Source organism: Oryctolagus cuniculus, chromosome 8 (genome assembly GCF_051225735.1).
Source record: "Oryctolagus cuniculus isolate XC-2025 breed Fujian yellow rabbit chromosome 8, ASM5122573v1, whole genome shotgun sequence".
Taxonomy (NCBI): Eukaryota; Metazoa; Chordata; class Mammalia; order Lagomorpha; family Leporidae; genus Oryctolagus; species Oryctolagus cuniculus.
In genome coordinates, this window is record NC_142874.1 from 132,397,390 (window position 1) to 132,422,843 (window position 25,454).

Consider the following 25,454-nt stretch of genomic DNA (forward strand, 5'->3'; position numbering starts at 1 on the left):
AGAGTGCTAATATTTAAATAATTTCACCAATTAAATATTAAAATTAATTGAAAAACAGTATTTGAAATAGTCTAACTGAATATACTCTAGCAAATAAAAGCAAACTAATAATTAAACAAAACACAAAAAGGTAATTATTGTATTTTAATACATTTTATTCACATCTGGAAGGATATTCTCACTCAGTGTTCTTTATTAAACAGAAATGATATTGATAATTTTAAATCATCATTAGATTATAGTTGCTACATTGTTGCCCCAAATAACATAAAATTCAATTAAGATTATATTAAAACATGGATCTCTTTATCAAATTCAGCTTACACACTTCTACTAATTTGTTTATATAAATAAGACACAACTTACTTGAGTAAAAATAATTAAGAACATGAGCATCTGAGTCTTTTTAATCATAAGCAGTAACTATACCACCACTTGTTTCTAAGCAGCAGATACAAGCCAAAGCTGATAGAAACAGGTGGAGAACTGGTTAATAGCTCTAGTTGGGAGGTAAGCCAAAGAAACCAAACCAACCATGCTCTTCACAAACATCACCTTCTGAGAAAACTACATTCTAATGTTTCCAAGGATTAGTATCCTCCTGCTCTTCACAAATGTTGTAATCTAGTCATTTGTGCTGTGGATCAATCTGTTTTATTCACAGACAGACACACACACACACACACACACAGAAATGCAGAATAAAAAAAATGGCTAGAAACAAAATAGTAGATTAAGGGAATTTCACTTCAATTCTTAATGATGCACAAGGGACATTTTCACCAGAGGCACAGACACACAAAAAACCATGATAAACATTAAAAGTCTTTTTCTTCTAGATACTTAAATAGCCCATATTATCTGTATAAGTCTTTATATATTACTATTAAATGTTATTTTTCCCAAGTACACATTGCCTTAAGTACGTATTAGACAGTGTATTTTTACTTCCACATAGACTGTGAAATTGCCTTCTACCTGGGACAATGTGGAACCCTATGAAGCTTGGCCAGCTATTTAGCCACATAATTGCCCATTTCCACTGCTTCCAATGAGGCCTGACAGCTCACCAGTGTATAGTGGTGGCAGATGACTAGAAAAAGAAGTTTCTCCTTTTCTAACTTCCATTCACAAAATGTTTCCTGAAAAATCCAGGTTTTTTTTTTTTTTTTAAGGCTTATGAATAATGGAACACACTGCCTCACTCAGCCAGGTTTCATGCCCTTCCCTATGTTCCTGTCACATAAGACAAGGGGATAAATAAAGAAATGCATTTAGGAACTTCTTAAAGTAATCAGAAAAGTAATAAATATGAAAAATCGTTTCTAATTACCTCTGTTGAGTGACGCTGAACTGTTTATGTCTCCGGTGATAAAGGACGACTCTGACTGCTTTCGAACCGTGTCATTCCACATTCTGCGAATTCGGCTCTGGGTCAGGGGACAGGGAAGAGAGGAAATGAACTTAAGAGGCAATGAATTTTCACACCAATCATTCTTGTTCTTTCTGACATGTTACAGGAGACCTCTGTCACATCTGGCAAAGAACTTCCACATGCCTGCAGTACAGTAGCATGAGAACTGCAACAATCAAACTAATGGTGATGCTCGGTTCTCATTAAGTATATTCCTACAGGCCTACACTGGAGATGATTGTTAACTCTGAAAAAAGAAATAAATGCAAAGGACTGTGCTAATTTAAATTTGTTAAAGATATACAGACATGCACTCCATGGAAAATGATGAAACATTATTTTCATCGTATCTTTATTGGAAATGGAATGTTTCAATATGTACTAAGTTGCCAGTTTTATTAATAAAAGGTATAGTTTAAGAATGCAAAATCATGTAAGAGAGTTAAGAATACAGAATATTAATGAAATGATACTGAGCTTATCATTTTGTAACTTTTGTAAGATCGATGCTTTTAAGAGATTGCATACTATCTCAATTTTCTTTCTTTTGAAGGGGATAGCTAATTCACCACCATTCATTGCTTTACAGTAGGAAATTTTATACATAACTGAATGTTCTTACATCACTATCTATAGTCTGAAATTCTCATTTCTAAGTGTGAGGAGACAACAAAATATTTTCAGAAGCTTTTCCAAGGATGAAATAGTTACAAGAAATGGGAGGTTGAAACCGAGCTCACAACTGGGATATGTTCCAAATATGAGTATATCTGACCTCCCTGAATAACAGGAGTGGCTAATCTTCTAGTATTTCACAACTGGAGGTAGGAGTCTTGGAACATGCTTCTCCTTCAGAAAATACTGCTGTAAATCGCATTTTTCCTAGGTTAGCCAAAACACACTCACACACATACAGCAAAGCTAACAAAAGGACAAGGCTGGGAACAGGTCTTTCACATTTCTATTATTAGTTCATTAATTAATTCATTGAGAATATTAATTACCCTCACTATTGATGGACAAATACTAACCTATGAGACAGGTGAAATGCCAACACAAAACATCTTTGCCTTCACAGAGCTTCTAGATTTTTTAAGTGACTTATTAATCACATTTTTACAGAAATAAATGCCTAAATACAAGTGGCCATGCATTCCCATGAAGACATTAAATTTTATAGCTGAATGTTATGAACTACCCACATGACTATTCATGGAAGAATGGATGGAAAAATTATAGAATCACATACAAAAGCAAAATAGTTCCTGCTGTAACACAGAAGAGAAAGAAGGAAAATCTACAGGAATATGAACTTGATGGTTTCAGGAGAAAAAGTAGCAAACACAAGCAAACTAAAATGTACTGTGAAACATCAAATAGCAATGGTGTTTGGAGGGTAACGACTGAGAGGAGTTCCGGGAGTTTGTGAGGTACTCACAATATTGTGACATTCGACCTGCGGAGTTATGAGAATTCATTGTGCCATGCACCTATGTCTATGCACTTTTGTGAATATTTATTATAGTAATTTAAAAAAGTTTTAAAACCACAGGTAACAGAGAGGGTTTTAAGACATCTGAGAATAATATGGCAGCTGCATCCCACGTGGGCGTGGACTTGTGTCCTGGATGCTCCTCTTCCGGTCCAGCTCTCTGCTGACTGCCTGGGAAGGCAGTGAAAGACAGCCCAAGTGCTTGGGCCCCTCGACCTACATGGGAGACCCGGAAGAAGCTCCTGGTTCCTGGCTTCGCATGGCCTCAGCTATGGTGGATGTGGCCATTTGAGGAGTGAGTGAGTGAACCAGCAGATGGAAGACCTCTCTCACTTTCTCTCAGCCTCTGCCTCTCTGTAACTCTGCCTTTCAAATAAATAAATAAATAAATCTTTAAGAAAAAAAAAAAGTACCATCTGCACTGAGAACTGATGGAGTTATGCTCTTGTTAGGAAGCATTTACATAAGCGCCCCCCAGTCTTTCATCTGTCAGTCTTACCCACCTGTTCAAGCCACACCTGTCCCCTTGGTGTACCTTCATATACTGGGCATGTTGCTGCCTTAGCTTTGGCCCTGGTTGTTTCTCTCTTTGAAAAACTCTTCCTTCAGATATAGGTGTGGGTAACTCCTTCATGTTTTAAATTTTTTTTTTTACTCAAGTATTTCTCAAGTCTAACTCAAATATCATATGCAGAAATTTTTCTGTGGGGGATGGTGCTGTGGCATATAGGTTAGGCATCCACCTGCGGTGCCAGCATCCCATATAGGCACTGGTTCAAGTCCCTGCTGCTCCTCTTCCAATCTAGCTCCCTGCTGTGGCCTGGGAAAGCAGTAAAGGATAGCCCAAGTGCTTGGGACCTTGCACCCACATGGAAGACCTGGAAGAAGCTCCTGGCTTCTGGCTTCGGATGGGCCCAGCTCCGGCCATTGCGGCCATCTGGGGTATGAACCAGTGGATGGAAGATGTTTCTGTCTCTCCCTCTCTCCCTCTGTCTGTCTGTAACTCTGCCTCTCAAGTATATAAATAAATCTTAATTAAAAAAACAAAGAAATGTATTCTGTCCACCCAGTCCAATTTATAAGCTCAGTACCCTTTCCCTGCTATTTCCTCTCTTGGTCATTAACATATTCCACAATACCACAGACCACAAACACCAGTCCCCGCCATTTATATGCTTTTGCTTTCTATGGTTCCAGTTACCCGTAGTCAACCAAACACATGATTTCTAGGTTTTATTTATTTATTTATTTATTTTTGTTTTATTTATTTATTTTTTTTTACAGGCAGAGTGGACAGTGAGAGAGAGACAGAGAGAAAGTTCTTCCTTTTCCTTTGGTTCACCCCCCAATGGCCGCTGTGGCTGGCGCACTGTGGACAGCGCACCACGCTGATCCAAAGCCAGGAGCCAGGTGCTTCTCCTGGTCTCCCATGGGGTGCAGGGCCCAAGGACTTGGGCCATCCTCCACTGCACTCCACAGCAGAGAGCTGGACTGGAAGAGGAGCAACCGGGACAGAATCCGGCGTCCCGACCAGGTCTAGAACTCGGCATGCTGGCGCTGCAGGTGGAGGATTAGCCTAGTGAGCCACAGCGCTGGCCTCTAGGTTGTACATCATTTTGACTAGTGTGGCGAGATCTATTGCCCTACTATTCCATCCTCTCTGGGAACTGAATCATCTCTCTGTAGGTTTATCCATACTGTACAGGCTACAGGCCCAACAGTCACTTGGTAGCCATCTCAGTTATCAGATCAACTGCTGTAGGACTGGAGTGTTTGTATTTAAGTAAGCCTTATTTTACTTAATAGTGGCCTCAAAGCACAAGAGAAGTGATCCTGGCAGCTAAGACATGCCAAAGAGAAGGTATAAAGTGCTTCCGTTAAGTGAGAAGGTAAAAGCTCTTGGCTTTATCACTAAAGAAAAAAATATCGTATGCTGAGATTGCCTAGATCTATAATAAGAACAAATCTTACAGTGTGCAAAATGATAAAGACAAAGGAATTCATCCTTTTGCTCTTGTATTTCCAACTATAAAAGCTGTAGCCACAGTACATCAAAAATGCTTAGTTACCATGAAAAAGGAATTAAATATGTGCATAGGGAAAAATATATATATAGTTCAGTACTGTCTGTGGTTTCAGGCACCCATCAAGCTGCCCATACCTGAGGTCCTAATTGCTCATATTTATGTACAATGCCTATCCATTTATATTAACAGTATGTCTGCATAGGACACTGCCCCTTCCTCTGACTTTCTCTCCCATTCTCTCTCTCACCTCCGTTGGTCAAGGACACTCTGTTCCTGAATTGGCAAGTTCTCCCCATCTTAAGGGCTTTGCATTAGCTGTTGTCTCCATGCAAATTTTCATTCCCAGAATTCCCACAACTCCTCCTCTCATGCAGAATCTTGTCATTCAGACCTTGACATAAATATCAAAGCCAAAGATAGTCTTTCTTCAGCATTTAATCCAAGGAGTCACGTGGCTACTCTTTGTCATCATGGTTTGGTTCTCTGCCAACTTTCACAATCTTAGTTTGTTAAGAAATTTTCTGTCTACCAATCAGACTGTGAAATTTCCAGATTACAGGAGAAGTTATCTGCTTTTGAAATGTTTTATCCCCAGGGCCTAGGAGATTGCTGGCATATATAGTAGGTACTCAATATTTCTAAATTAAAATGCAAAATACATAGAACTTGACATATTACAAATATCCTCATATGAAAAATGCATCCAGGGCTGGTGCTATGACACAGCGGGTAAAGCCACCACCTCCAGTGCCGGCATCCCATATGGGTGCCGGTTTGAGTCCTGGCTGCTCCACTTCCCATCCAGCTCTCTGCTGTGGCCTGGGAAAGCAGTTGAAGATGGCCCAAGTCCTTGGGCCCCGGCACCCATGTGGGAGACCCAGAAGAAGCTCCAGGCTCCTGGCTTCAGATCGGCGCAGTTCCAGCTGTTGCAGCCAACTGGGGAATGAACCAGCAGATGGAAGACCTCCCTTTGTCTCTCTGCCTCTCCTTTTCTCTCTCTTTGTTAACTCTGACTTTCAAATAAATAAATAAATCTTTAAAAAAACAAAAGTGGGGGGGGCAGTGCCATGGCACAGTAGGTTAATCCTCTGCCTGCGGCACCAGCATCCCATATGGGCACCAGTTCTAGTCCTGGCTGTTCCTCTTCCAATCCAGCTCTCTGTCGTGGCCAGGGAAAAGCAGCAGAAGATGACCCAAGTCCCATATGGGAGACCGGGAGGAAGCACCTGGCTCCTGGCTTCTGATTGGCACAGCTCCGGCCGATGCAGCGTGAACCAACGGAAGGAGGACCTTTCTCTCTGTCTCTGCCTCTCATTTTCTGTAACTCTATCTCTCAAATAAATAAAACAAATCTTTGAAAAAAAAGAAAAATGCATCTACTTTCACCACCTTTTGCCTTGATATTAGTGAACATTTGTTCATGGAAGGTCAAAATTAAATACAAGAGCCAGTACCGTGGCTCATTTGGCTAATCCTCCGCCTGTGGCGCCGGCACCCCAGGCTGTAGTCCCAGTTGGAGTGCCGGGTACTAGTCGGTTGCTCCTCTTCCAGTCCAGCTCTCTGCTGTGGCCCGGGAGGGCAGTGGAGGATGGCCCAAGTGCTTGGGTCCCTGTCCCGCATAGGAGACCAGGAAGAAGTACCCGGCTCCTGGGTTCAGATCGGTGCAGCACTGGCTGTGGCGGCCATAAGGGGAGTGAACCAGCGGAAGGAAGACCTTTCTCTCTGTCTCTCTCTCACTGTCTATAACTCTCTCCGTCTCTCTCTCACACTGTCTAACTCTGCCTGGCAAAAAAAAAAAAAAAAAATTAAATACAAGGAATACATGTGTATACATGTGTTAGGTTTACCTAAACAAATAGATGGGATTTAAGTTACTATAACTTTATAAAGGGTTTGATCATCATAATCAGAATTAGTATTACATTAAGTATAATAAAACAACATAAGATTTTTTGAAGAGTAGAATTGTGATAGTACAAACTGTAAATCTGAAGAAAATGATAGTTTAAAAATTATATTCTCCAATCATGAACAATAAATGATAGCAGCTAATATTTACTGATATCTATAATTTGTTAACAGTGTTTTGTATACCTTAGCTGAATCCTCTGAACAACCTAAGAAATTAGTATTACTGCCATTGTTTTACAGCTGAAAAAACTAAGGGTCACTGAAATCAATAATTTGTTCTGTGCTGCAGCTGGTAAGGAGCAGGGCTAGAACACAAACCAAGGTATGCGCACCCACCAAATTTATCATTGTTCTGATTTTCTATAAAGATTTTATTAATTTATTTGAGAGGTAGAATTACAGACAGAGGGAGAGACAGAGAGAAAGGTCTTCCATAGATGGCTGTAACTGATAAAGCTGGGCCGATCAGAAGCCAGGAGCCAGGAGCTTCTCCCACATAGGTGCAGGGGCCCAAGGACTTGTGCCATCTTCCACTGCTTTTCCAGGCCACCAGCAGAGAGCTAGATCAGAAGAGAAGGAGCCAGGACATGAACGAGAGCCCACATGGGATGCCTGTGCCACAGGTGGAGGCTTGGCCTATTACGCACAGTGCCAGCCCCTATATTGTTCTATGAAGTGGCATCGTTTGTAGGCTGTAGTCAGAAGCAGGCATCCCTCTTCAGCCTGACCCAGTCCTAGCCTTTGCGGACATCTGAGGAATGCAACAGTGGATGGAAGATGTCTTTTTGTCTCTCCTTCCTTTCTCCATAACTCTGTCTTTCAATAAAATCATTAAGTAAAAAAAAAAAAAAACCCGAAAACATCGCTTACTATCCTTGACTAATAAGTGTTATCAGAGTGCTAGTTATGTTTGTGTGACTGGTCTGACAGCTGGTACGTGTCTGGGAAAATAAAATACATTAAATCTGTAAATGATATTTAAAGTGTACAGTAAATTTAATTTTTAAGGAATATGAATAGAATTGTTTAGGGAAATTTAATCTATTAAACCAACTGAATATCCATCAAAGAACAAATTAAGCAATAATGCTTATTTTACTTAAAATTACCAAATTATGAGCAAATAATTAGATTTACAGGTTGAGCCAAAATAGTTTACACAATTAATTGTTCTAATATGACATTATCAATTTTAATTCTAGCCTTCCTTAGAAAAATTCAGTTGAAATCATTGAAATCCTGACTATTTTTCCTACTGAATTGCGCTATCTTAAAATCTCAGCTAGTTGGAATCCAAACTCACTCATGACCCCACAATCCTGTCTTTTAGTGGCCTAGCTTGTATTAGCATTCTGGGGTTGCTGACATTTATCTGAATTCACCTTTGGGATGACACTGTGGCCTGGGAAAAATGAAAGACAGTCTCCCTAAAAACCCAGAGGGTCCTTGGTGGGAGAGGCACAAAGCGCAGTTGCGTCAGGACGGCTGCTGTAGCATTCCTCACTGCCTTCATGCCTCCTGCAGCTCATCAAGCACGGGATGAGTGTCACGGTTTGTGGCAAGCAAACACTTTATTTTATTATTTTTATTTTTTAAAAGATTTTATTTAACTGAGAGGTAGAGTTACAGTCAGTGAGAGAGAGAGAGACAGCAAGAAAGGTCTTCCATCCACTGGTTCACTCCCCAAATGGCTGCAGTGGCCAGAGCTGAGCCCATCCAAAGCCAGGAGCTAGGAGCTTCTTCCAGGTCTCCCATGTGGGTACAGGGGCCCAAGGTCTTGGCCATCTTCTACTGCTTTCCCAGGAAATAGCAGAGAGCTGGATCAGAAGCAGAGCAGCTGGGATTTGAACTGGTGCCCATAGGGGATGCCAGCACCACAGGCAGAGGATTAACCTGCTGTGCCACAGCGCCGGCCCCGCCAAACAAACATTTTATATATAAGTTGTTTTAGTATGTGATGGAGAATTATCATAATGGTTAAATAAACTCAAGAATTAATCTGATTAATTCACTCAAGAATTATGTATTAAATAGAGCTTTGAATTTTGGGTGAAGTAGCAAATTTTGTTCAATGCCTGCTAGATCCATTCAGCTGAAAATGATCTGAAGTCATCAATGATTATGCAAACTTATGCTCTACATTTCCTAATTTTATGACTATTTTGGTTTCTACAGTTTCTGTCAGAATAACTCCACGTGAGACACAGTAACACAACAACAACACACTTGACTAAACACTTGGGATGGAAGCCAGCACTGATCAGAAGAGACAATCACTCAGAACAGAACATAGCAGAACATAGGAAAGAAATGGATACTTTCGACGAACCACCATTGTTACCTGTGAGCCTGTGGAATAACGTCCAGGAGTTCGAGAACCAGATGTTTTCCCTGAGCCGATGGAACTCTCTGTACTTTTGCCACTACAGCAATGTGTTCGAAGGCATTTCCCATACTCTTTTCGTACCTAACCAATTAAATATTAACTTCTGTTAGCAAGTAATTCATTTCAGCAAAGAACTATGGTATAAAATGTACGTGTTTTATTTTTAGATAACAGAATTATTTCCTTACCTTACAGATACAAGCAAGTCTGCTCAGCATATATTTTACAATATAAAATAATTACATTTATACTGTGAAACTAGAAATTTTGCATAACTGAAACCTTTGAAAACACACATGCACACACATTTTTCTGATCACATCATAGCACTACTCTTATTTCAAAGAGGGTATGTTTGAGACTCTTCAGAACACTATTTTTAGTTTCATACATTTAATATAAAGTAGCACATGGTGCAAGGGTATTGTGGCTATTCCTTAGGTAGAAATCTAGTGAGAGAGTTGAGATCAGGATGGAAGAAGGGAGTAGAAAGAGGGAGAGACAAGACAGGAATAAAGGGAATGTGTGGGGTTAAGTGTTCCTTTTCCTTTTTTAAAAGATTTATTGTCATTTTTACTTGAAAGGCAGAGTTACAGAGAGGGAGAGGCAGAGAAAGAGAGAGAAAGAGAGAGATCTTCCATCTGCTGGTTTACTCCCCAAATGACTCTGACCGTTGGAGAAGCCAGGAGTCCGAAGCCAGGAGCTTCTTCAGGGTCTTCCACATGGATGCAGGGGCCCAAGTACTTGGGTTCATCTTCCACTGCTTTCCCAGGTGCATTAGCAGAGAGCTGGATGGGAAGTGGAGCAGCCAGACTCAAAGTGGTGCCCGTATGGGATGCTGGTGCTGCAGGTGGCACCATAACCTGCGACGCCCAGCTCTGACTGTTGCAGTCATCAGGGGAGTGAACTAACGTATGGAAAATCAAAGAGATCTTTGTCTTTCTCTCTCTCTCTCTAACTCTGACTTTAAAATAAATTAAATCTTTTTAAGAAACTATAAAATAAAACTTCACATTTCTATCAGTGAGATGAACACAGGAATTATTATATTTTATTAATATTATTTTTTTTTATCTTTTATTTAATGAATATAAATTTCCAAAGTACGACTCATGTGTTACAATGGCTTCCCCCCACATACCGTCCCTCCCACCCACAACCCTCCCCTTTCCCACTCCCTCTCCCCTTCCATTCACATCAAGATTCATTTTCGATTATCTTAATATACAGAAGATCAGCTTAGTATACCTTAAGTAAGTATTTCAACAGTTTGCTCCCACACAGAAACATAAAGTGAAAACTAATTATTAATATTATTAAAAAATATTAGATTGTTTCCTATCTAGAAAAAACAAGAACAAATACTTTAATAAGAATCTGAGAAGACTAAAATTAATCTCTAATCAAAGGGAAACACTGTAGAATTTAAACATTTGTACTGCATTCATGAAGCATCTTCAAGATCTTAAACTTTGATCATAAACTTCCTCTCACATCCCACTTTATTTTACCTAATGTATTCTATCGCTCTCTATACCAACGAGAGATTTTATTGAAGTGACTTAAACCAAAAGAAATATCTTAGTAGAGAAAGAAAGTGAGAACAGAGAAAACATCCTCTCTCACTGTTAGAAAAGCATCAATACTATATAAGCCACATGATTTCATCATGGACTATTTGCATTTTCCAACAAAGATTAAATGTTCTGAACTGATTATATAAACAGCCAGCAAATCAAGATACACTGGTGATGCTAAGTCCCACTTTAGACACATTACTTACTGAATCATTACACTGACTTTATTTTGCTGTGATTTGATTTGAAATGGTAAGCAAATGTCTTAAAAAGAAGAAAAAGAACATGGCCCATGTTCAGGAAACATTTTTCTTTAGATTACAAAGTAAAAGTATTTGGTTGTTCAATCTGTTGCATATGCTAATCTACTACTTCTCTGTTATCCTATTTTAATGCCTCAACCAGAGTATGATGTATTTCAGTGTGATTTTCTAGAATGCAGAAAACAGGAATGAGAGGTGTCTTACTAACAGAATATTTCTCCCATACTCTCAGATCAGATATAAACTAATCGTGGGAGCTTGAGAATATACTAAAGAAATGAGCTCATGAAAAAATCAAGGTGATATCTTTAATGTCACCAGTGAAAACACTCCATACTCGGAAAGAGACTGACACATCTAACACTGGGAACTTCTGGTAAAAACTTGGCATAATCAACAAACGACTTTAGGAAATCAGAAATCTCAAGAATTATATTAGCAAGGGAATATTAATGAAATTCAATCACACCTTACTACATATCTTACTACAATTTCAAAGATAAGTCTGATATTTTGGTAAATAAAACAGCAAGAAATAATTGCATGTTTTATATATTCTGTGATGCTCTCTTTTTCTGAGATCACATAAAAATGTCACCAAAATTTAAAAATTCACAAAATGGGATGGATGAGGGAACACTATAATTATTACATATCACTGAAAGTCATAAAAGTAACCTTCTAAATTAGGCAAAGTTTCTAATGAATGGACACATAGTCAATAATTTAGGTTTTGTGAGACAAGAAGTAAAATTAAAGATATTACAAATGCACTCACTTTAAAATTTAAATATATGAATTTTAAAAAGTCATAACCATTTTTTGGAGTACTAGATTTAAAAGAAAATGCAGATGGAAGAATATGGCCTGCAAGTGTATTTTCCTTATGGTAAATAAGGGAAACATCCTAGACTTGTTTCCAGGTACTGACATGAATAATCTCTACCTGGGCATCAAATGTAATTCCTAGGTACCTCAGTGATATGCTTACATAAGACAAGAAAAACTAAAGGAATCTATAATAAATATTACCTAATAAAAATACATACAAAATGAAGGGCAGAAATTTATTTAATGCTCTGAAGGAAATTTCTAAATTAATTTCTTAAAATAAAAAATACACTATTCTAAATTTCTAGATAATACTCGTATATAAAATAAAGATGAGAGATAAGCTGGATCAACTATAATTCAATGTTATGAAATAATAATTTCCCTATTTTCATGAACAAATGCTACCTCTTCCCTTATTCTCCTGATTATTTTCCAGTTCTTATATATATATATATATATATATATGTTTTTTTTTTTCTTGAGAATCGATTATGGCTGCTCCTGTCCAAATTGAGCAGTCTTTCCCAAGTGTTTGCTCATCCTGGCTTCTCCGAGAACCCTGCACGTCTAGCCATGATCCACTTCTTGACACTCCTCCCTGTCTAGCCATGATCCACTTCCTGATACTCTTCTCTGTCGTTAGTTCAGTGTCCCATCTTGATACTCATGCATCTCTTTCCTTCCATCCCTATTCTTAGCCATTTACACATCCCTACACTTCAAACTCATCAAGTGTGGCACAGCTGGCCACTACACCAATTCCTTCCCTTTCTGGGTACAGAATCTGGGCTGCTTCTCTGTTTTCTTGGAAGTTCAGCCTGGAAAGTGAAGAGAAGGGATATAACCCACTTCCAGTTCTGTCACACAAGATGGATGTCAACACCCAAGAGGACCATGAAATCCCAAACTGAGAATGACTGAGCCTTTATAGACCTGTGTCTCCAGACGAGGCAGCAGCAACAATTACAGTTGTGTATGCAACCGTATATAGACACATACTGAGTTAAACTACTCCAGATTTTTGAGGTGAATGCAATAAAGTATTGGGAGAAATTCTTCTGTTCTAGTAGATCCTCTTTTCTAACGTGAGTTCTAATCCATTCGATTATAAACCATCCATTCAATATAATCATTTTATTCCCTATAATTATACGATAGGCCTGATACATCATCAGTATCTTAGACAGTATTTGTGATCATAACGAGTCATTTTAGATAACTGTGGTCACCTCAAAATGAAACAGAGTAACAACGGGTTTCACTGTTGTGCATCCTGAGAAGTAGACGCCCTTCTCAGCTTCTGTTCTGGGTCCTTCCAATTTCTCAAGACAAAAATTCTGCAGATGGATATCTTTACTCTTTTTTTTTCTACAAAACCAAATTATAGATCTTGTTTCTTTCATAGAATTTTTGTTTACATTTTGCCATTTCATTTCAGAGCCACCTCCTTCAATATTTCATAATTATTATCACCTCTTTTTACACATGAGGGAACTGGGACATAGGGAGATTAATGACCTTGTCCCAAATCACACAGGTTTTCAAGTGAAGGAACTCAGACTTGAACCCATGCAGTCTGTCTCAGGGATCTTTGTGATTAGTTACAGAGATATTTTTAAGAGAGCTTACTTCCTAATATACAAAGTCCAATGTCTGTCAAAGGAAATATCAAGAACATGAGGTCAGGTCTACAACAAAATAATTTTTGTGCGTGAAAACATGTTTTCAGTTTGATTTTTACTGTTGAATATTAACTGTTATACACCTATCTCATGTCATTTTGTCTTTATTATAAAAATAAATAAAAATATACTTCTTAAAGATATCAAGAATGGTTTTTTAGAATACATTTTGATTGCTTTACTATCACGACATAAATGGAATTTGTTCTTGGAAAGAAAATTGTAGCTTACCTTCTTCTGTAGGACACAATGGAAAATGAATATAAACATTCCCTGTAGAGAATTGAAAATGGTGAAGAGATACGCCATGATGACTGTGCTTTCGTTAATATACATGAGTCCAAAGGCCCAGGTCAATCCTAATAGGCAGAGAAGAGCTATCGCACCTATAACCCATGACCTATAGAGAAAAAAGAAAATAAGTATAATTAAATATTTGGTCTTGAATTAATACAACCATATCATGTCAACCACACCAACACTGAAAAGAATGTTACAGTAAGTTTCATTGACAGAAAATGTAAGACAAGTGGGGTAAGTACTTTGAGATCTTAATGGGGACTATAAGTTTTCAAGCTTGAGGAACTATACATGAATGAAAATGTTATGAACACGGAAATTCATTTAAGCAAGAGCAGGTTTGTACCATAAATTATTCATGTATCTGCAGCACATATGCAAATGGGATGGAGATGTAATTACGGTGAATGGCAAGGGGAAAAACATCTGAAGCCTTGTTAGTCTCCACTGGTGTAACTGGAATGACAACATTTGTTTGATTAAGGTTCCCTTCATCCATGCTTTTTCTGATACCTTTACACCCATTTTCCCACATTTCCTGATTTTCTATAAAGATTGTAGTGTGGACTGACAAAAACACACTCTTACTAGAAGGAACCAGCACTTGGAATACATGCACAACGTTGAGAGTCTTATTTACCTGACTCTTTAGATATGTGGAGTAAGTGTCCCATATGGGGGATGGGAACCAATAGTTCCACCAGAGTGCAATCGCTCCAGTTTAACTTGCTTTCAGCTTTTGGGTTATTGTCTTCTAGATCATGTGGGTGTGGCTACACACTGGAAATCAGGCATGCGCAGCTTTCCTGAAAAGTGTCCTACAGGCTCAGGGTACCTTCATGTCTCCCAGGTGTTTGCACATGCAAGGAGAGGATGAAGCGAGAATGGGATGGAGCGGTATGAACTGTAGTGTGGAGGCAAATCCTCACTCTCACTCCATTTTTTACTTTCCTCCAAGCTGCCATGCACAATAAGAATTGGTGGGTGACAACAGTTCATTAATTTGAAGTTGCATTACTATTTTACTATTGATAAACATAGAATGAATTCTTCCAAAAGATGGGTCTCCAATAACTGGAAATGGAACCCTCAACGCTTCTCTAGGCATAAGGGAGAACTGGACTGACAGCTGAGGTCTCTATACACTCCTCTTAAACCCAACCTTTTTTTACCCAGCACACCTGCCTTGAATAGTCTGCCTTTTCTGCAGACTATTATTCTCCACTTAGATTGTCTAATGAAAAAATATTTAGGGAGACTGACACTTTGCAAAGTGAAGGGGGGAAAATGGCCTATGTTTACCATCATTTGCAGCTGACTTCATTACATTTTTTTGACTAGAGCTACATCTTAAGAAAAGATATGTTCCTAAGTCTTATCAAAATGTATCAAATTATTACTATTTTTCTCCTGCCACAATTCAGATGTAAGTGCACCCTAGGTTTTAGGTATTTAATTTGAAACATCAATGCTTTTGAATAAAGAATTCCTAAAGGATGTGGCATGTCTGCACATATGAATTAGAAAAGAGCTAGAAGTTGACATGTGATTCTGCCACTGGATTCAGAAATATGGAAACTTTCAAGGACAAGCTCTCAAGCTCTCACAGATATGGAAACAAAGAAAAATGGGAAAGATGGCCATTATAGCAAGGCAAAACTGCTATTTAGACTTAGAAATAAAACAACAGGATAAAATACTAAAGTCAGTGTTAAATGATACAAAACTGCAATGAGCCTCAATTTATAAAGAAAAAAAATAAGCAGAAGCACGAGGAAGTGTGTGGATGGCACTGGAGAGAATGCAAACAAAGGACGCTTCACCAGAAGAACAAACTGAAGGTCTGCAGCAAGGCTGCCCACAGGCTGGCTTACTCTGCAGGATTCGTAATTTGAAAGAGTACATACAAAAATACCCAAATATTTACATTGGTGCTTATAGGAGACTCGTACAGACTTGTAGCTTTGTTTAAGAAACTTACAGATATTCATAAACAATTAGATCATGAACTGACAGGTGTCAGATGTGCAAGGGACAGCTTTGCATATCTAACATTGATTTCTCAAAAGATGCATGGCTTTCCTTTTTGAATAATTACAAGAGCAATTCATTGGTATCAATTGAAATTGGGTGGCTCCATACCCGTAAGATCATTTCAAAGATACGCCACTAAATCACAAGGTAATTTTAGCAGAATGATGCCCAAACAATGGAACTGCAGACACATGCAGCACAGAGGAACAGAGCACAATGAAAGGATAAAGATATTAAAAGCAAAACAAGTCTGTACACAGGAAACTGCTATTACTGTGGCACTGAATTCGGGTGATATCCAATTAACAGAGGTGAAGAGAATTTTTTGGCAATACACCTGCAGCATAATTATTCTGCAGGGAAGCTGTATGCCCGAGTATTTTCCTGCACAGTTTGCTCTTCTGCCTCAATGTGAATGACAGAAGCTCTAATGATTTTTCAGTACTGTTCTGACAGCTGGTTCATGGGACCACACTGATAAATGGAATTTATCAGCCATTCAGGTCATTCTTACTTGATGAAGGGTCTGTTATCCTCATAGCTAAAGAATGCATAGACATAAAGACAAGAACACCAACATTAGCATTTTATGACAAAGAATTTCATGAAAAATATTCTCCTGGTTCACAAAGGCCTCTGTCTCCCCCTTCCTAAAAGATTGCATAACCTTCCCTTTATAACCAGAAGGTAAACCCTAAAATGACCATGAGAACTTAAATAACAAGGAATAAAATCAATTTCATAATACTGCAATATCCCTTATGAGACTCAAAAATTCCATTTTTTCATCATGTGCTCATATTCCTTGTGACTTGACAGAGACATTTATTTCTTAGAGATCACATTTCTCTAGAGAATGAGAAATTTTATGGGCAATCTGGAAAAAGGCTTGGGGGCATGCTTAAAATGACAGATTTTGTGTCACCAAAGGTATCCTTATTCTGTAATATTAGGAGGTAGGATTACTTAATTATGGACAGTAAGCTTCGGAGTAATTTTAACTTGGAGATGATTGACCTGAGTTAAATCTGAACATTATGGCTCTTACAAAAGAATTAATCTTGACTACTTTCAAGCTCCCCCTGCTAGTGTATTGAGGAAAAAAAATACAAACTGAATACTTTTTTGTAGCAATAAGAGCAAACACCCAGCACCTGCTTATTGTCCCTTGTATTTACTCACTGACTTAGTCTCATTCTGATAAAATGAAATCCTAGTGCTACAGAAGTCAACTTAGGGAACATTGTGGGTCATCTTTTTATAAACCGAGTATCTGCGTTGAGAATTGTGGTAGCCCAAAAAGAGAAACCGGAACCATCTGTTCTCTTCCCTCTTGCCAGGGGCAAAATTGTTTCCTCTGTTATGCATAAATAAGTAAGGCTCTTAGAAAGGTCCCATCTGTGAGGTGTTTTGAGTAAAGAGAACCATTGATGAAAACTCATTCTCCAGAATGATGCAACAGCGAAGAATGGAGTGAGAGCCTGGTGTCTGAAGCTAGTCCACCTGGGGTTTACAACCCAGCTCAACTACTTACTAGCTATGTGATCTTATGCCAAAATTAATTCAACAGCTATTGTGTACGTTTATCCATCCATAAAATGGTGATAATTATAATGGAAGCCTTTTTATGCTACAATGTAAGTTTCTTGTGATAATGAAATGATTTATTACGCATGAAGTGCTCAGCACAGTCACCTAACATGTGTCCAACAAATATTACATACTATTATTTTGACACTATTTAAAACAAGGGAAAAGTCTCATACAAAATACAAAAGTTCAGGGGTTGATGCTGTGGTACAGCGGGTCAGAGCCCTGGCCTGCAGTGCTAGCATCCCATATGGGTGCCGGTTTGAGTCTCAGCTGCTCCACTTACGATCCAGCTCCCTGCTAATGTGCCTGGGAAAGCAGCAGAAGATGGCCCAAGTCTTTGGGCCCCTGCACTCATGTGGGAGACGTGGAAGAAGCTCCTGGCTTTGAATGGGCTCAGTTCCAGCCGTTGTGGCCATTTGGGGCGTGAACTAGCAGATGGAAGACTCTCATTTCTCTCTCTCTCTCTCTCTCTCTCTCCCTCTCCCTCTCCCTCTCTCCCATCTCTACCTCTCTATAACTCTGTTTTTCAAATAAATAAAATAAATCTTAAAAAAAATACAAAAGTTCTCATCTAAAGAATAAAACAGCAAATACATATATGTTGTGTAGTTAAATGCACTTGAGAATATTTCAGAAGTAATAGAATGCAGTAAAACAAATATGGCTGAAGTAAGTTGGCAAATGGAGTGGGAGTGACTGAACTGGGTGCCCAATATGATTGATTATCAGGCATATGTGGGTATTTAAATACAAATGCCTTAAAATGAAATGAAGTAAAACATTTAGTTCTTGCATCACACCAGCCACGCCACAGTGCTCAAAAGCCTCACAGAGTGAGTAGCTACCATGTTGGACAGTGCGGTTCAGAAGCTTCCTGTCATCATAGAACATTCCGCCGGATGGTACTGCACCAGGACAGTCAGGGAAAGTTAGGACAGAAACTGGACTTCCAAGAGAGATTTAAATAATTCCACTGAGGTGTGAAAGATAAAGAAAGGTCTCTAATAATTGATAATATTTAAAAGTGGAAAATATGCCTATAAAGAAAATCTCAAATGCATATCTTAAAGTATAAAACAATCATGGAATATTTATTATAATAATATTCATTTCCATGGCATCAGTATGTAGCAACTGTGATGTCAAATTCATGGTTGGGATAATTCTACTAGAGAATCTAGTTTTACAATGTTTCTCCACCAAATTCAAATCAAACTGATAGTAATATTGCCATAAGTTACAGTAGCAGACCTACATGCTGATTTATTTATTTTAATCCCCAAAAGCAGAACTACAGATCTAGCTTCCAAAACTGGGTAATTTATATTATGATTTACCATTGAAAGTTGATTTGTATAAAATCCCATCACAGATTCTATGCTTAAAATAATTGCACTCTAGTTATTTTTAGATTTTATTAAAAATATGAACACAAACACCTAAAAGGTTTTTGGCAGACATTAACAGGAACTCACAGGTAAGTAATAAGTGGTAGCTGTTTGAAAATGAAAGGAAATGTCTTATATGTAGAATTTTCAGTGGCTGCTATTTGAAAATGAGGTAGGATCTTGTACATACAATTTTCAATACAAATAAGAAAAAATGAGACTTCTTTCTTTGTGTATTTTTCTTCGGTCAGATAATTTACTTTTCAAACTTTATTTTTATTAATATCTAAACCTTCATTTAAACAGTCATAAAATTATCTGAAAGTCATCATTCAAATCAAGATTAGGGATCTCGGTATAGATTGACCATAGTTATACATCTATTAATATATACTATAGCAACTCCCAAGCAAACAAAAGGGCTATTAAACACTAATTCCATGGATGGGCTTAGAGTACACTTTGAAGAGGATAGGTTAACTGAAGTATTAATCTACATGATGTAAAAACTCATGATATCAGTATAGACAGATTATCAGTGGATAGAGACAATAGGAATGAAGTTACTTAAAGAATACTTTTCCTCTTACTTCAAAAGCTATTAAACAAGTACTACTTTTGACATGACTTTTGAGGGAAATAGCTGAAATCAAGACATATAGGAAATATTAGTTAAATAAAACTTTCACTTCTATTGCATCTTGATAGGTCAGGATACGTCTTAAACAGTGGGATGGAGAAAATCCATTCTGAAGGAAGATGGAGTAACAGGGGACATGAGGTTTTTATTTCCCAGTAAAAGATCTGGTAATTGATGTCATAGTAAACAAAAGAAAAGGAATGATTCCAGCAGAACTGCTCATTCTTTCAGCGTTGAGATGAATACATTCTGGGCTATTCTGGACGTGGAAGATTATCTCATTTGAGCTTGTGAGTGAATCATATTTTTAATCATGAATAGGAGAGCTACCACGATATATATATATATATATATATATCCTCATTAGTCTTTCAGTATTTCCAGTTTCATTATGCAACTGGATTGACTTTCCCTAGAATAAAACTAACTATAGCTAGACTTTTCCTCATTAAATCTGGTTTGCATTAATGTAGGAATGACAAAGTTTATGTAGATGAGTTTCTCAAAATCAAAAGTGTTCTTCAAGGGAGAAAGAAGGGCAGCAGATACAAACGCATCCGCACGTGGGATGGATTTTCCCTATTGCCCCTCAATCAACAAGGAGGCTCCCAAACGAAGAGGATCCAGTTACTTGTACTGTAAGAGGAGTGAGCAATAACTTGAGCCAAAGGATCAGGAGACACTGCTTTGCCACACTATTAACCCTGGTATTCAGTCTTTAAAACTCCAGGGGTAGGGACAAGGCCATTTTATAGGATTGCAAGGTTCACAAAATATATGAAAATATATGAAACAGTTGGAAGAAGAATGAAAGAAGTTCTTTCATGAGTTTCCCCAGCCACAAATATCAAGATTCAAAGGAGGAAGGGTGTTTTATTTACTTTTGAAATTTTTATTTATTTATTATTTGAAAGATGGAGTGGCAAAGGCAGAGAGATTGAGAGATTGAGAGACTGAGAGATTGAGAGAGACTGACTCTTTTATACATTGATTCACTCCCCAAATGCTGGCAACAGCTGGAGGGTCAGGACAAAGCCAGGAGCCGGGAACTTCTTCTGGGTCTCCCACAGGGGAGGCAGGGACCCAAGTACTTGGCCTGCTCCTGCTGCCTTCTCAAGTGTGTAAGTAGGAGTTCGGAGAAGGCAGGACTCACACTGGCCCTCTGATAGGGGATGTGGGAGTCCCAAGAAGTGGCTTTACCCATCGTACCACAGTGCCCACACCATGGAAGGATGATGAGATATGCTAGTCAAGTTTTAAATTGGCCAGATATTGAATAACTGTAACACACTGGCAATGCTGTGAGCTCCATATAAGACAGCACTAAGCTATCTGCTACCCAGTAGTTAATGGGTGTTTAAGATAGCATAGCAAGAAGAACAGTGACTACAAAGGAATTTCATGTTTATATCCAACTGTGTTGAAAATCCTCAGTCAAGTTATGCTTATGATAGAAATGCTGACAGCTTCATATTTCTTTAAAATATATTTTATTTTGTGGGACCATGCAATCCTGGATTTATATTATTAATTTTCTCTTTGTTCATCTCTCTAGCAAGATTAAAAGGAAAAGGCATTTAGAATTTAATTCAACAACTGTAAGTATAATATCAACAATGTATCTTTATGGCCATATATTTCAATCACCAAGCATTAAAGATACTAAAAATTCTTATAAAATATGAAAGTCATATAAATATGAAAATTATAAACAAGGAAAGATGATTATATTTCAACTATGGATTTTATAGCTATTAAACTATTACAATCAAAAACTATAATCTTAAATTCTGCTCATATAGGGAGGAGATGTATAATTTGGGACATGCTCAATCGGACTTGCCCCAAATGGTGGAGTTGGAAACATACTAGGAGATTCCAATTCAATCCCATCAAGGCGGCATGTGCTAATGCCATCTCACTAGTCCAAGTGATCAATTTCAGTTCACAATTGATCATACTGATACGTGTAAGAGTCAAAGAGATCACACAAACGAGACTAGTGTCTGCTAATACTAACTGATAGAATCAAAAAGGGAGAGAACGATCCAACATGGGAAGCGGGATACACAGCAGACTCATAGAATGGCAGATGTCCTAAATAGCACTCTGGCCTCAGAATCAGCCCTTAAGGCATTTGGATCTGGCTGAAAAGCCCATGAGAGTATTTTAGGCATGGAAAGCCTAGACACTCTGGGAAAAAAAAAAAAAAAACTAAATGAAAGATCTCTGTGAGTGAGATCCCAGTGGAAAGAACAGGGCCCCATCAAAGAATGAGGTACCTTTCTCTGAAGGGAGGAGAGAACTTCCACTTTAACTATGACCCTGTTGGAATAAGATCGAAGTCGGCGAACCCAAAAGGCTTCCATAGCCTTGGCAACTCATGACTAGAGCCTAGGGAGATTTCTGACGCCAAAAACAAGAGTGTCAAATTGTTAAGTCAACAACAGGAGTCACTGTGTACTTACTCCTCATGTGGGATCTGTCCTTAATGTGTTTTCCAAAGTGAAGTAATAATAACTAGTACTGAAACAGTATTTTTACACTTTGTGTTCTGTGTGGGTGCAAACTGATGAAATCTTTACTTAATATATATTAAATCGATCTTCTGTATATAATTGAAAATGAATCTTGATGTAAATGGAATGGGAGAAGGAGCGGGAGATGGGAGGGGTGTGAGTGGGTGGGAAATTATGGGGGGGGGAAGCCAATGTAATCCATAAGCTGTACTTTGGAAATTTATATTTACTAAATAAAAAAAGGAAAAAAAAATTCTGCTCATATAAAATTTATTAGAAGAATTAAATGAACTAAATAAAATAAATGGTTTAGAATATACCTTAAACATTTTCCCATGCCTCAATGTCCCCATAACAATACTGGTGGTTGTTTACAACAATATTGTAGGTTGAATGATTATTCATGAATCAGGGAAGTATGAAATTTGGAAAAATAATAGTATACTAAATCAGGATCAATAAATATCAAATCACTGGCAGATAAAATTTTGATAATATTATCTCTATAACTCAATGTTATGTAAATTTCTATAACAATATAAAGTGACAAAAGAATTTATTTCTGAAAGGAATTAAGGGTATCATAATGAGATAAATAATGAATTATTAAATGGTACAAAGGCAATTATATACGTTTTACAATTTGGGATCTCCCTATATCTGATTTATAAGGTTAGCTGGTGGATTGTATGCAAATAAAATATGCACTTTGGGAGTCTTATGTTGGAAGAAAATAATACTCTTGCATGATTATTGTTTAATATTAATATGTAAAATGCTTTATTTCAGTAACTGAAAGCATAGCCAGTGAACGCGCCTGTTCGAGTGTGAACACCAGTAGAATATTTCACCAACTCTGCAGCCTTGGGCTAACTACTAACCTCTCTGCTCCTCACAGCCCTCATCTGTGAGATGGAGATAAAACAGAACATTCCTCAAGGGCACGTTTTGTACATTTAAGAAAAGGACTTGGCACTTTTATTTAACACTTATATCTGAAAATATGCAAATATGCAAAATGTTAACAAGCACAGCTATTAGATAAATATTTGCTATTCAGATTCCTATTGTGTATTGACCTACTGGCCTCAAAAGAGGGACTGTAGTGAAAAACACACTCACAGTACTACATTAGATTTTCTTTTTATTTAAGTGTTTGGGCATTTTGTATATTAGGCAAAAACCCAAAGAGGATGAAGGACTCATTGAAAATTTCTATTTAACTTATACTGTTTTGTTTTCTTTTAGATGATGAATTTAGTAAATTCTACAAATTTTCATATTCTGAGTAGAAATAGGGATATATTCAGATTCCTAATGACTGTTAAAACAGAACCCCAGAGTTGACTGGTTTATATAAGAAAGTTAAACTTGATTCATAAATATATTGTGTCCTCAGTGTTGAGAAGCCCACTAACTACAGTATGTCACTAAATGTAACCATTTAACCACAAAATAAGAAATAAGAGATACAAAGTCAGATGTTAAGTGCTCATGAAAATTAAGAGATATGAATTATAGAACTGGACTCATTAATTAATATCTTTTGCACGACATTTTACATTTGAAAACTTGAATAGGAAAGAGTAAATGACAAGGCATCTGTGTGAAGAGAGGTATATATTTATTTCTAATAGGCTTTACCTTTATAATCAATGAAAACTTGTTTTTTTTCAGTAACATTTCAAAAGTCAAAAACATTATCAACAAGTTGACAGATTTTATTTATTGATACATACAGTCAAAATTCACAATGTTTGCTGGTTCATTCACCATTAAAGGGCCAACATTTTTTAGCCTTACACTGATTCTTACAATTCACTAACTCCTTAGAACTTGTGTCTACTTGCACAGTAAAATATAGTCATTGAAATCCTTAGAGATCAAGTACTTTCAGAAATATATAATATGCTATCAGGATTTCTTTTTATCAACTTAGAGGGTGCACAAATTTTAAGAATGAGAAAATAAATAAGTTTTCCTTATCCTTGCCAATTATGTTTTGACAGGCTGAATCTCCGCTATTCTCTTTCTCATGCCATCTGGTATCATCACCTCTCATTTCACCGATTTCCAACAGAAACATTCATCAAAGCTTTTCTGTGAATAAACAAACCTATTATAACCTGCTAGGAAGAAAAACTGAAACACAAGAAAACCACAACCGAGTGCTTAAAATACACCTGAACTTACTACAGATTCCAGTAAATGGAACCAAGGGAGGCATTTAGCTCAGTAGGAAGCAGATGAGTTTTGGTTAATTTGGGGCAAGTGATTTATCCCTTATAAGCCTCAGTTTACTCACATCCAGAACGAATATCGTCATCTCACCAGCACCTTTATAAACTTGAATGGAATCAAAGAAACAAGAGTTTACAGCCTTCAGAAAGTTACCAAAAAGAGCTTCGGAAGTACATTCTGAATTCTTGAATTTACCATTTACATGGAACTGTGAAAGTCCATTATAATTTTTCTGGTGAAGAATTTGAAAAAAAAATCACACTGCACAGCTAGTACACAGTATCTCTTGTACTGTCAGTAGGCCCAAGTCATGATTATAGACCTGTATCTCAAGCCTGCTTTTAACACAGAAGCCTAGTGAGATTTTACTGACCCTAGTCAAAACTGTTAGCAGGAATTTAAGCATAATCTTAAAATAATGTCAATGAGGAAAACATCTAGAAAAGTTATTGAGAATGTAAGCAACATAATAAATAAATATAATTTTATAGATATTTAAGAAGCTCCAAAACACAAATAAAATATTTTCAATGCAGCACACCTTACAGCAAAGGGTAGCCTCAATAAAGTGTTAAGAACACCAATCAGAGCACATTTCCTGATGATAAAGAAGTTCAGTTAGAAAAGCCCATGAGAGTATTTCAGGCATGGAAAGCCAAGACACTCTGGCAAAAAGATCTCTGTGAGTGAGATCCCAGGGGAAAGAACAGGTCTTCAAAGAAGGAGGTACCTTTCTCTGAAGGGAGGAGAGAACCTCCACTTTGACTATGACCTTGTCTAAACAAGATAAGAGTCGGAGAACTCAAGGGGCTTCCATAGCCTTGGAAACTCATGACTGGTGCATAGGGAGATTACTGATGCCATAAACAGGAGTGTCAATTTGTAAAGTCAACAACAGGAGTCATGGTGCACTTACTCCTCATGTAGGATCTCTGTCCTTAATGTGCTGTACATTGAGGCTTAATGCTATAATGAGTACTCAAACGATATATTTCACTTTGTGTTTCTATGGGGGTGCAAACTGTTGAAATCTTTACTTAATGTATACTAAACTGATCTTCTGTAAAAAAAAAAAAAAAAAAGAAATTATCAATTCCCAACTTGACTCTCACTGGGATTAAACATGACAATAGGTCTGATCTGATTTCATCAT

General features: G+C 37.5%; 1 protein-coding gene across 18 annotated transcripts in view; it reads right to left on the minus strand.

The window, feature by feature from the left end:
• ADGRL3 (adhesion G protein-coupled receptor L3) overlaps positions 1-25,454 on the minus strand; it is an 868,573-nt gene that overhangs the window by 23,352 nt on the left and 819,767 nt on the right. For 11 of the 18 annotated variants that reach the window (XM_051819791.3, XM_051819789.3, XM_051819782.3 and 8 more), the window contains 4 exons: positions 16,435-16,461; positions 13,818-13,986; positions 9,186-9,311; positions 1,334-1,430 (listed from right to left, as the gene is read on the minus strand). In XM_051819791.3, coding sequence (XP_051675751.3) covers positions 1,334-1,430; positions 9,186-9,311; positions 13,818-13,986; positions 16,435-16,461 — 419 coding nt within the window. The remainder of the gene's footprint in view (positions 1-1,333; positions 1,431-9,185; positions 9,312-13,817; positions 13,987-16,434; positions 16,462-25,454) is intronic. The other 7 variants (XM_051819792.3, XM_089302717.1, XM_051819788.3 and 4 more) reach the window with 1 other exon arrangement.